The 14,072-nt window shown below is 34.8% G+C and overlaps 1 protein-coding gene across 1 annotated transcript in view; it reads right to left on the bottom strand.

Annotated features, from left to right (window-relative positions):
* The window catches only part of LOC106472312 (protein YIPF1-like), a 37,897-nt gene that overhangs the window by 14,491 nt on the left and 9,334 nt on the right, over positions 1 to 14,072 (bottom strand). Inside the window, exons 4-5 of the mRNA XM_022400921.1 lie at positions 11,402 to 11,556; positions 8,719 to 8,838 (exon numbers count right to left, since the gene is read on the bottom strand). Of these exons, the coding sequence (XP_022256629.1) occupies positions 8,719 to 8,838; positions 11,402 to 11,556 (275 nt within the window). The remainder of the gene's footprint in view (positions 1 to 8,718; positions 8,839 to 11,401; positions 11,557 to 14,072) is intronic.

Raw genomic sequence — 14,072 nt, 5'->3', positions numbered from 1 at the left:
TACTAGGTAGAAAACATCCAGGAGAAGCACCTTGTGATATGATGTAGTCGGTAAGTAGCAGGCCATCTGGGTAGAAAAACATCCAGGGGAAGCACCTTGTGATATGATGTAGTATGATAAGTACAGTCCATCTGGGTAGAAAAACATCCAGGGGAAGCACTTTGTGATATGATGTAGTATGATAAGTGCAGTCCATCTGGGCAGAAAAACATCCAGGGGAAGCACCTTGTGTTATGATGTAGTACGATAAGTGCAGTCCATCTGGGCAGAAAAACATCCAGGAAGTGTCTTGCATAACATTTTTGGTTCATATCTTGTACACAAGTTTCTTAGTGATCAACAAGTGCAGTCCACCCAGGCAAAAACATCCAGAGGAAGTGCCTTGCTTAAAAAATTTTTTTTGTGAAAAACAAGTAAGATCAGCCTGGGCAAAAACATCCAGGAGAAGTACCTTGTGTTTTATTGAGTATAGCAAGTGTGGTCCATCCAAGCAGAAAACATCCAGTGGAAGCACCTTGCATAAAATTTGTATTTCATGATCAACAAGTGTGGTCTACCCGGGCCAAAGACATCTATGAGAAGCACCTTGGGTTGAGCATATTTTGATATTGTATGATATGAAATATAATGACGATAGCCATCTTCTCACTGAGTGGATGTATATGACTATGAAGTTTGTTTTATTGTACAAATCCAACTCCAGAAGAAACCTCCATAGTGCACCATTCCAGTGACTGGAAACAGGAAATAGCAAGATCTCCTGTGCTCTACTAGGAGAAAACGGGGGGAATACACAGTAGGGAAACTGGAGAAATGACAATGCAATAGGTGTCTGTGATTCCCTATTTTGAAAAGCAGAAAGAGTCCGATTGTAAGTAGGGATGGGCAAAAATCCCCACGTGCTTTACTCATGAAGTCCACGAGTAACAGTCCTTTATATATGATACAGTGATAAGGAAGAAAAAATAATACATATATATGTACACACACACCACCGGATAAGAGGTTAGCGGTCTTACAGAAACACCCCATCTCCACAGTGAGCATTATGGAAGTATACAAATTCAGTGCCAAGATATAATATTTAGCATACCTGACCAGGCAACATCCTGAAATATGATGTACATCAAGGAATTAATGTAAAAAAAGAATATGTCGACTTATCCCAGGCAAAGGCAAGTAGACGTGTAGAATCTCTACAGGAGGGAGACGATATCTGCTCAAGGAAGACACATCCAAGTTGTGCAGAAAAAGAGTGACAAATGGATTGGGAGTTGTCCACATACCAGCTTGAATGATATCCTCCAAAATATGGAGGTTGTGAGCAGTTAAAGACATAGACAACAAATTTGGTGCAAAAAAACATGATGTAGATGGAGACATCAATGGACACATCAGAATATGCCAGTCATATGAGTTGATGAACCTAACCAGTGAGCGAAATGGTGAAAAGACCATGGGAAACAGAGGAATTCCATGGAACAAAGAGACAGGAACAAGAACCATATATAACATAGCAGGTAACAAACTGGACAAAGCAGACCCTGGGCAGCCGACATCCAGGGAAGGAAATCTCAATCTGGATAGTGGATAACATACAATGAATGGTAAAGGATGCGGGAAATATTAATGGAATAAATATTGGAACGATGATGACAACATGCCAGGAGGGGGGAAGGAAGTAGATCTTAAAGGTAAAATGGTATAGAGGGTTCAAAAGGAGAACCAGACAGGGCATGAAGGACAACACTTAGATCCCAAACCAGCAGAACAAAGGAACGTGAAAGATGGACCAGACGTAAGGACCGGAAATGTATGGAAGTAACTGGGGAAGAGAAGGCATTCCAGAAGAAGAACTGGGACAGGTGAGGTACAGAAGGACAAGATGGTCAGAAACAATGGTCTATATATCAAAGTCAGAAGTAATACCAAAGCCTCTGTTACGTGGACAAGGAGGAAAGGTGAATGGTACAGGCAAGGAGAGATGCTACACAAGGGGTGAGTCTCAGAGATGGGGCACGGAACCAGACAAAAGTCACACATGAAGCTTGAGTGTGATGACTTGGGATGAAAAAGTCTGATTGCGGTTGTCAGAGTAGTGATCAGGACAGAGATAAGGGCAAAGGGTGTAGGTCCAGTAAAGGCAAGAGCAGAAGGAACCACATCTCAGTCAGCCAATACAGAGCAACCAGCAGAAAATAACAAAGAGTGATCTGGATAAGGGAAAAGATCATGGTGAAGTGATCGATCAGAGGGTAGGCATGTAGGTGAAAACCCCTCCAATCTAAACTGAAAGCATCCACCCCCAGAGCTGAGGGGTGAGGAACTGAAGACCAAAAAGGAAGTTCGACATTTCAGTGAGTGAGAATTGCATATACATGCAAGTTCCTAGTTGAGAACACACCCACAGAAAACCTGAGGATGAAGGGACCACTTTGTGGGAAGAACCTGGTTGGGACATCATAAGTGTTCGGACACAGATTCATAACTTAGGGAACATGACACGCTAGAACAGTCATGTCATGGTTGGTGGTCTAGTACAGTAGACCTAGAGTGTGAAAATACAAAGATCTGGACTTGATTCCCCCTTGCTTGGTAATATAGCTGACCACAGTGGAATTGTCAGAATGAACCATAATCACCTATCCCCACAGGAATTGGAGGAAATGATACAGAGCCCAATGAATTACAAAAGGTTCCAGGATGTGGAAATGAAGAGTAGCCTCCTTGGCAGACTACCGACCCAAAATCTCTGTGGAATTCAGGAAAGTCCTCCTCCAGGCTCACCAGGCTCGGTAAGAGGCAGAGGAATGGGAACCCCCACCATGATCAAGTCCCTGTCAAGCCACCAAGCAAGGTCAGGCTTGATCCCAGATGGAAAGGGGGATGGGATAGTCCAAGGGATCTTGGGGGGAAGTTACACTGGGCAAGAAGCATCCAATGAAGGGAATGAAAGCTTCCAAGGAAGCTAACAACCCCAAAAAAGAGAGAAGTCTCTCCAGAAGGTAGAGCCTTCGTGACTCCATATCCCAGAGTCAAAGTGGAGAAGGCCGGTTTCGACTGAGATGGGAAGTGAAGAGAACCCCCAAATGAATAAAATACTGCAAGGGGGTAGTAAAGGACTTCTCCAACTTGATGAGAAACCCCACCCAAGTATCTTCTTGAAGAAGTAAGTGGGTGTGAGTGAATGACTGGGCATGGGAAGAGGTGAGCTGAAGCCAGTCGTCCATGTAATAGAGAGTCTGAAAACTGAGCGAGTGAAGATGATGTGCAAAAGAGCATACCACTCCACAAAACACATATGGAGCTGAAGAAAGACTGAACATCAGCCCTCAGAACTGGAAGATGATGTGCAAAAGAGCATACCACTCCACAAAACACATATGGAGCTGAAGAAAGACTGAACATCAGCTCCCAGAACTGGAAGATGATGTGCAAAAGAGCATACCACTCCACAAAACACATATGGAGCTGAAGAGAGACTGAACATCAGCCCCCAGAACTGGAAGACAAAACCGTCGTGGATGAACCAAAGTTAGAGGTAGGACTCCAGATTGAAGCAAAATGTCTCCAGATAAGAAAACAGCCTGGAAAGAGCCACGATGGGTATTTAATCTCCCATATATTTTGGAGACAACAAATAGACAGGAGTAAAATCCTGGTAGAGTTGGCACCACCCAGTCGATAGCTCCTTTGTGTTGTAGGTCTCGAACAGACTCGGCAAGATGACTGGACGAGGTACGATGCCGATGAGAAGGGAAGAAGATCTGGGAAGTGGATAGAGGGGGGTGCCAGAAGGCAGAAACCCATAAATCGAACCTGTAGAGCCCACGGAACTGTTATGAAGTGTAGCCAAAGACACATAAAATAAACATACTGAGAGAAAGTACTCATTACTAATGAACTAACAAAATGTAGAAACGTGTAAAGTCTACAAAGTACATAAAAACAACAAACCTGCAAAACTATGAAATTCGACCTAAAACAAAAAAACAATAAGTAGCACCCAAAGTACAAACCACTAAAGGAACTTTGAAGATAAACCCTAAAATATCGAACATACAAGTTCACCCAAAAAATCTATAGGACAAAGGATACAAAAATAAAACTGACCCTAAAGAACATGGGAATAAAATGGTACCAATTTAACAATAACAAAGTTTAACTCTATTCTAATCCCCAATTAGATGTGACTAGGAGTAAAGAAAAATGAACTTACAAACAAAATAACTTAACAGTGAAAAGAAGTAAAAATGCAAACAAAAACAAAGAAATAATCACACTACAAATGCAAGTTTAAACTAAATTAACCTAGATGGTAAAAGAAGTATAAAAGTCTAACTTAACCAACACTGAGCAGAAATGACATAAATTATTGTGTGTGGAAATAAGGTCCATCCTCACAAGGTCACATAAAGTCACTGAAAATGGGTATACCTATGGGAAGTGAGAAACTGACCACAGATCTCTTGGAAAAAAAAACCAATACCTAACCCAACAGATTATGTAGAGGCACGGTAACATATGGAACATGCCAAAGAAGAACATAAATTATTGTGTGTGGAAATAAGGTCCATCCTCACAAGGTCACTGAAAATGGGTATACCTATGGGAAGTGATAAACTGACCACAGATCTCTTGGAAAAAAAGACAATACCTAACCCAGCAGATTATGTGGAGGCATGGTAACATATGGAACATGCCAAAGAAGGACATAAATTATTGTGTGTGGAAATAAGGTCCATCCTCACAAGGTCACTGAAAATGGGTATACCTATGGGAAGTGAGAAACTGACCACAGATCTCTTGGAAGAAAAGACAATACCTAACCCAGCAGATTATGTGGTAACATATGGAAAATGCCAAAGAAGGACAATTTCCACACAGTAGTTATATCCCTCTTCACAAAAATCATATGTGAAAGGAAAAATTGTCAGCCGAATGTAAGATACGTACTCCCCTTAAACGAAAGCCTGTGCTTCCCCAGCACACATCATCGACCTGTGGACTAGTATTCTACTTATGGCGGGAACTTCAACATCCACCATATTAAATTTTGAAATCATATGAACAAAGTAGAAAATCTGAAACAGAAAAATTTCTAAAACAAACAAGGAGAAATAACAGAAATAAAACACAAGAAGTCGAAACATGAAGTTGAAACTGATATAAAGTTGTGATCAAGCATAATTAAAATCTTGTATTCACATGTGGAACGAGTTAAAACACATGTCTATACACTAGAATGACAAATTCGAGAAAGTGAGGATTGTGCTGTAATGGTAGAGGGAGCTACCTGCAATAGTATAGTTGGCACAATATGATTGGTGGAGGGTAGTCACATGATATGGCTCAAAAATAAAGGGATATAAAAAGACAGATGCGCTGTTGAAAAATTTTAGCAATGCTTAGAGGGCAAATCAAGGTCGAGATAGCTTTGGGTGAGATGAGGTGGCAAATGCAGAGTTAATCTTATGCATACAAGTCAGTCAATTCGACAGACCTTGTAACCACAATTTAACTATTAAACTATAACTGTTAATGTACTAAGTGCATCTTCACAAAGTTTGGCAAGCTTTTAGTACACAAAAATTAGATTTGTTAATAAAGAATATTTACTAAACATTCATCTGTGAATTTATTATGCCTTTACTGAGTCAGTCTGACTGAAAGGTGATTTTTAAGAAGAAAAATATTTCTTTTGTTACTTCTAGAACCACCTAAATGAGCATCAAGTTTTTTTCAGTCAAATTTGACATTGTATCTCTCATCTGCCCTTATACTAACTGTAGTAAAACAATAAATATACAGTTAAACTGAAAATATGAAATAAAATCAAAATGATTTTTTTTTCTAAAATGACTGCAGATTGCAACAGATAATTACAATAACTTATCCTAACAGCTTCAACTTCTAGCCTTTCTACATATGCTTCCTTTCAGTTTTATGGTTTTATTACTGTGCTCTGAATTGCCTTCAGTACCATAACAAGCAATAAATCTCCAACCAATAGAGTTGATAGTAAAAAACTGTTAAGTTACATCATATGATGTAATTTCTACCACCTAAATGTGAATCAGCGATTGGCCAGCATTTACTAGTGAACCCAACTTGTGTTGAGAACTACACAGATAGCATGTTTGAAATTATTGCAAATGGTCTGTCAACCTTTCATTTCTATATTTTGGAAGCCACCTTTATTAAAACACATAAACATGTCCTTTGCTGCCAAAAAGAATTCCTATACAATCTACACATCCTTCAGTAGGTCTGTGACATTTCCTGGTTAGCTAAAGGACATGCCAATCAGTGATTGCCTTACAGGCTTACGTTGATCTGACTCATTTTATAAGCTGTACTATTTCCTATAGATCATTTTCCAGATGGCTCTGCTATGATTAGTGTCTGGCAAAAGCTTCCGCAGATAATTCTTTTGCAACATCTCAACCAACAATTGGTCCAGTTATCAATGTTATTTTCAAGTTTGAACAACTCGATTTTCAAGATCTACGTATCTACATGAGCCGATGTTTCCATTTATCAACATTATATTTTAAGATCTGTGCAAGAACTCAACCAACAGATTTTTTCCATATATCAAAGCTATCATAAAGTTTTTTCTTAAAAAACATTTGATAACTATCTGGACATTGTATAAAGACTTTGCATGTTAAATTTTAATATTTTCTGCTGCATAAAAGTATTTTTAAACTTAAAATGAAACTTACTTTGCATGATGGATAGGCAACATGTGAAAAAAAAAAGGCATGAGAAAAACATTGCTTTACAAACCTTAAAACTTAATAAAACAATTTGATATTTTGCGTATGAAAGCTTGTAATATTTACTGATAATCTGCCAAATTTCATTAACATATGCTAACTAATTTGAAAGTTATAGCATAAAAACTATAATAAGCACAAAATGGTTACAAGGTCAGTCATGGGGACCAAGCCTGTATTGAAAGAGTTAATATGTATCTTCACAGAATTTAGCAGCCTTTCAGTAACCATTATATGTCTTTCACATATAAAAAATCATATTTTTCAGTGAAGTATTTTAAATAAACTAAACAAATATATGTCAGTGAATATATTGAGTATTTGTTTTGAATAGCCCATGTGCAAAGTGATTTTCATGTTAAGATTAAAAATACTTTTCTTCATATTAAAAATCTCAAATTTCATTTGAGTAATCTCTAAAACCCTCCTAAATACATTTCAAATGTTTGTTTTCAGTAAAACTTTATATTTTGTCTGTTATTTTATCTACCCTAACTCTATACAAGGTTGGTCAATCTAACCGACTTTGTAACCACCAAAAAAAAAATTAAATAAATCCAAATTACCCTCTTTTTGTTTCTATAATGACTTCAACTTGTAAGATGAAACTAAATTCATTTATCCTAAGTAGCTTTAAACTCACAACAGTATACATCTATTGATAATTTAATTTTATTGTTTTATTCCCCATGATCTGAAACATTTTTATATTATTATTATATATATATTTTACCTAATTTAACCTTAACCAACCTAAAGAGACCCCTATTTTTACATTTTAGTTATTTTTATGATAATAAATAAAGAATTAACATGAAATAAAGTACTTACCTGAGTCTTCTTTTTTTTGCTGGTGATTGTCAATGACACTTAACCCTATTTTTTTTATACTAATGGTAGTAATGCACTAAATAATTTTTATTTAATTTAATAATGAGCCAAAGAACAAGAATAACAACATGCTAAAAGGAAACAATATCCCAAAACTATCACAATTTTTCTGGCTATCTAACTATGCAACAAGAGCCATTACAAATTCATCTAAGCTAGTTGATGTGTATCCTGTGGGAATAAAGCTTGAACTGAGAGCAAAATTGACAATTCTATCAATAGAAAACAACATAATATAATACATCATTTGATAGATGAAAACCTTGGCTTTCTATTGGTTATAAATGATATAACATTAAATGTCAGAGAGAATGTGACAGATGGGCATGTCAAGAGGGGACCAATTTTCTATCTTATTGCTCTGTAATTAAATAAGATTGAAGGCTATGTAAATTATGCTTTGCCTAATTGATGAAAACACTATAATGAGTAATTTACATTCAATTTTGTTCTTCTGTGAGGGGTGGTAAATGAATTAGAAAAGAGAGAAAATGTCAGAATTCTCATAACATTGGGAATTCAAGATTTGTTTTATATTGCCTAATAAAACTAAGAACTTAAAACCTATATACTGTTAAAATATGGATTATTAGCTATGTTTTTATGCTATATTTATTGGTATAGCTTAAAAAGAAAATAGTTTAATTTTATTTTGAATGTAACAGACTAAAACCTCATGACATGTGCAGAAAAAGATGCCCATGGAGAGACAGTTAAAGCAATGCACTCAACGATAATAACTTTAACAAAAAATTCATGTACCTTTGAAGTTAATAAACTCAAGAAAATTATTAACAAATGAAATGACTCAACTATTTTCAACATAGGGATGTTTGTCACAATTTTAGAAATAGTCTTATATATACAAAATATTTTGAGTAGAACTTAGTAATATCAATGATATAAATTCCTTAATGGATAAAACATATAGAGTTGATCTGGCTACTAAACATTATTTGGCTGTCAAATATATTTCTGTGAATGTTAAATCAAAGTTAAGGGTTAAAAATCTGTGTATTATTAAACACCAAAACCAGTACTATACCTTAAGATTATCACTTTTAAGAGCCGGCCAGAACGTCAAAAGAAGTACAGATCCAGACAACACTGTTCCAACAATCACAAGAAGCCACTGTAACCATGCTACTTGAATTACCCACAATATCTGCAAAATGACCAAGAAAATCATTACATTTAAACAAAGTTATTAGAAAATGTTTTAGCTGACTTGATTATGTTTTATAATATGGAATAGTTGATATGAACCAGTATTTCAAAAATGTACAACATTTTAGAATTAGAAGCACATATTCTATGTCAAACTAGGAAAATTAACTAGAAAAAGTCCTCAGATGGAAAAGAAGACCATTCTTTCAATATTGTCAAATCTATAAAAGTAATTTTATCATTAAGTAAAATAAATATTTCAGGATAATATTCAAAGTCTTGTGACACATGTAAAAACTCATTTCTTTACCTACATATCAGAACTATTGAACATTTGAAATTGTTTTTCTTGGGATGTAAATATTACACTTTCCAAGTTTGAATTCTAGCTTTTGAGATGAACACAATATTAACCTTCACATTTTAGTACACTGTTGTTCTATAATAATAATCAGCACTCTAGTGTTAACAATATTTAATTGTAATCAGTGCATTATTATCCACTGTGAGGTGATATTCCTTCTTTTTTTGTTAATTTATTCATATTTTACATACTGTTACGTCTCCATTCGTTAATTAATTTTCTGTAAACTCGTTCCGACAAAACTTTAGCGACACAAGTCCTTTCTTAAATAAAACTGGTTTATTCTTTCTGAATACAACTTTGTGATACACTTAATTTCAACAGTTGCTCTATAACAAACGCTATAATTCACAACGAACTTCTCACGTGCTCAACAATATTCTTACTCATTACCTCCCGTTGCTTCTTGGACAGTCTTATATATGTAAGACTACCCCCAATCTAGTAGTCTCCCAACATTTCATGAAGGTTAAAGAAGGAAGTGGCGTGATACGAGCATCACGTGACCTGTCGTTGTTGTAACAATACCTTTTCCTGTCACTTCACTGACCTGCCTCTTTATGCAGGAAGCCAGCTTACACCATGTTAAACATAAATGGAACACTACTCTTACGGTGTGACAAAATGACTAACATTGGGTGGTGTTAATTCTTTGTCATAGCAACTGTAGTAATATAAATGAGTTGCGTGTCATATGTAGATAAATGTTACTATATAACCCTCTATAAATAAGATGCTTTGATAAGAGTCAATAATCGTCTCATGCTGAGTTGTAACCTTATCATTTCATAGCAAACAAAAATAGGTGTATAAAAAGAGATTACATAAGCCTAATATTTGAGAATGTGGAGTTTTAAATTGAAAGTTGTAATAACTGCTCTGTTTTTAAGAATCCTGGTATTAATGTTTTAATTATTCTCCTTGTGGAATACCAGACTTGTTACACTACCTGTCTTTGCAAAATATAGACTGCTAAATACAATAAAACCAGCAACTTATGTAACAGCTGCTATTCTCACAAGCTTTGATGTTTTCTAGCATTCTAAAATAACATAATAAAAGTCAATCTTCACACCTGCTGTTTCTGAAAAGATGAAGTGAGAGTGTTTTACTTGTAAATGATTGTGATAAAAACTTTTTGGACAAAAGGATAAATTTGCAGCAAATGTTCCTATTAGTTGAAAATCAATTTGGTGTCCTTTTAGAAAAATTTAAGTGTTTTATAACTTCTATTACACTTAAAAAGACCCAATAATTTAAGAACTTCAGTATGTTGATCTTTTTTCAACAATGAATGGGAATTACGCCTAGAGAAAAAGGCCCACCTTACAAAAAAACTTGGATTATGAAACTTTTTAGTGGGGTTTATCTATTTTATTGATCCTATGTTTCTCAAGTATAAATAATATCATGGCAGCTATTGTATGTTATTCTAGAAAGTGTGTTCAATAAGATGATATAATAATTTGAAACTGTAACTGCTTTTGTACATAGTTATGAAACTTATGAAAAGTGCATTTATAATTACTAATTCAAGATAAAGCATGATGATAAAGACTTGAGGAATTAGATTCTGTTAATTATAGGTTGGAGTTTTTATTTGATTGTTATGGTAGTTATCTGATAAAAATACAAATATGGAAATACACACGAAAGAAAAACTAGTAGCTGTGATATTATTCTATAAATACTCTTCATGCTATGTATTGATACTTAACTTATGTCTGACCATATCCATACTATTGAAGACAACTGTAAACAATTCTACACATAATTCTGTGCTTTAAAAAGATAAAATAATGCTGGACCTTACCATTCCATACAGTAAAAAGTACAAAATATATATGAGGAAATAGCACAACTAGTTAAACATCTCCAAATGTCATTTTACTATTTGAATAAGTATTTTTCAATGGGTTTTAGACAGGAAATTAATGCTAAAACATAAAGAATAAATGTATCTAGTTTTACTGAATTGAATAGAACTCTTTACAAAAGTACTTTTCAAATTATGTTAAATATGCAAAATATCAATTTACCCGTACAGCAAAGCTACTCAGACTATGATAACAAAGGCTGTGAGAGAAGGAAATAACTGTATCGAGATTATCATTCATAAGAGCACACATGTGTGCACTTCAAATAGTAAAAGAAAAAAAATATAATAAGCAGATGGTCTGCGTGGTGGATTACTTACTGAAATTGGAATGTAAATAGACAAAGAATAGCCATAAACACAGAGGATCTCCAGGAATGTATAATTGGCAACACTTCCTCTGTATTGTAGAAGTCCCCATAACATCAGTGGAAGAAGAAAGCCATAAGAGTATACTGCTGTTGCAGCAAAAGACACTGATATAAAGAACAACAGATTAAAAATTAGTAAAACGTTTAAAACATACACCAAATACGGCCCATTTTCCCCAACTTTTGTGACTACTAATGTTTCACAAATATGATGTATACTTTAAAAACTAATACTTCTGTTATTTATAAATCAGTTACTAGACTTATCTTCACACAATTAATTGGATTCTTAATAGTATATACTTGATAACTTCAAAGTTAACGTTTTCCTTAGCTGAAAATATATTTGAAATACTACCACCTCTTTTGCAATGAAGAGCTTTACATAACACCACTGTTGTAATGATCTTTGTTCATGTTGCAATGAAGAGCTTTACCTAGTACCACTGTTGTGATGATCTTTGTTCATGTTGCAATGAAGAGCTTTACCTAGCACCACTGTTGTAATGATCTTTGTTCATGTTACAAGCCTTGAATGAAATTCACACTCCTACATGTTAACATGGACTGCACCAGCCTATGACATAATCATCATTAGACTATAGACCTCTGCCAGTAAGAAAGCAATACATCCTCAAAGTGCAGTAATCCCCATAAGCACTAGCATTTGAACAAAGGCTCATTCTTAACATGGCAAAAGAAATACACTGGAAGAGAGGAGGAAAGGTGGGAGATTGTATAGAGGTAAGTACTTATATGAAATACATTTTCAGGTAAGAAAAATGTTAACGTCAGAAACATCATTCGCCTCTCTGCACAACAAAAGGTTAGAATCCTACAATGATGATGATAGAGGGGCTGGTGCAGATAAAGAAACTGTAGAGATGAACTCCTTTCTGAAAACATAACTTCAAAAAGAGAAAACCCAAGAAGCATGTCACTCACTAGAGGGGGGTAGCCTAGTCGGGCATCACTCAATGGAAGACCTGAATATACTTGACACAATGCAGAGCATTGCCCAACCTACCCAGAATTCTCTACACTCTCACCTTCAAAGTGACTTACTACACTTGCATCAATAGATGAGCTCTGTTTTCTGGCCATAATTCAGATTTTATCGTTGCACTTAAGTTTGCTCACTATAAATCTGAAGTCAATGGTAATTATTGTTGCAAGTGTTTCTTTCAAATTAGAAATTCTATAACTTCATTGAGGCCTTATTAATATAGACTTTTGTAAGTGAGCTGGAAGAAATCTTGCATGGGCATGTCGATCCTTACTGATCAATGTATTTTGGCCATTAGTTCTGATTTTTGCTGGTGTACTTGATAGGTTTCACGTGTACACTCTTTTGCAGAATACCTGATCTTTTCTCATTGTTTGCAGAGAACGATATGTCAACTAATTTTAATTCTGTTGGTCTAATTAATATTTTTCTCAGGTGTATTTATGTGCTAATTTCTCTTATGCCTGAGGGTGCTGATGACATGATGAAAGATTCAACTATTGAATCTTTACATTTTCTACTCTATCCTGAATATTTGGATAACTATTGAAATTTTTAGAAACCATTTAAATGTTAATAGTTTTTTATTAGGGTCATATTATTCTATTCATCTTGTTTCTCTAATTCTTGACCCTTAGTTCTATTTTTTGGGGAGAGAAATCTTCTTCTGTTTTTTTTAATTTCACCAATTGCCAGTTTTCTGCCTTATGATTTGTCTCATTTCGAAACATTCTTTTTAAAGATTAATTATAGCTATCAACTACTTTCACTCTCCTGATTCCTTTAGCTAGAATAATTTTTGCCTTGTAGTCTTTCTTTGCTGTGGTTCTCACAGTGTCAATTTCTTTTACAACATGGCCCTTTTATTTTCCAATTATTTTCACCCATACTTGATTCCCGTTCAGGAGAAGCATGGCAATAGTGGCTGATTAGAACATTAGCATTTTGATTTACTTTTGGAAGTTGTTTCTTTTTAAACAATCAGCAAAAGTAGTATTTGTTCTCCTCATCCACGTCTCATCAATGTTAGCTACTTCTGATCATTCCTTTGGATGCTGTCGTGTGACCAAACATAAATGTAGCTAAAGTGGATCTTATCAACCCACTCATTCAGTGTTTTCGAACTATTCTGGAGAAATTTTCCTTATAAGAGGGTAGTCTCTGATCATTCATTCATCTGTAGGATTATTGTGATTATTGTGTTTAACAGATCTTTTAACCCTCTCAGGACAGGCACCTGTATTTTACAAAACCTTGTAACAACCATTTAACCATGGTGGTATACATACTATAACTGGTGATATACTTGTTTTATCTTCATGAAATTTAGAAAGCTTTAAGTAAAGTTTAAAAATCTTTTGTAAACAAAAAATCACAATATTAATTAAACACATTTCTAAAACTTTCTGTTTAATTACATGGTATTATAGTATTGATTAATCAGAGGACAAAGTGAATTTCATATTAAGATTAAGAATACTTTTCTTTCTCTGAACATTTTAAGATTTCATTTGCATAATTCCTAAAATCTCCTAAATAAATATCAAATATTTTTTTGCAGTAAAACTTTATATTTTATCTGATATTTTCTCTACTTGAACTCTATAGAAGGTTG

This window comes from Limulus polyphemus, unplaced genomic scaffold, assembly GCF_000517525.1.
Source record: "Limulus polyphemus unplaced genomic scaffold, Limulus_polyphemus-2.1.2 Scaffold5239, whole genome shotgun sequence".
Lineage (NCBI taxonomy): Eukaryota > Metazoa > Arthropoda > Merostomata > Xiphosura > Limulidae > Limulus > Limulus polyphemus.
This window is presented reverse-complemented; position numbering and strand designations above follow the sequence as displayed.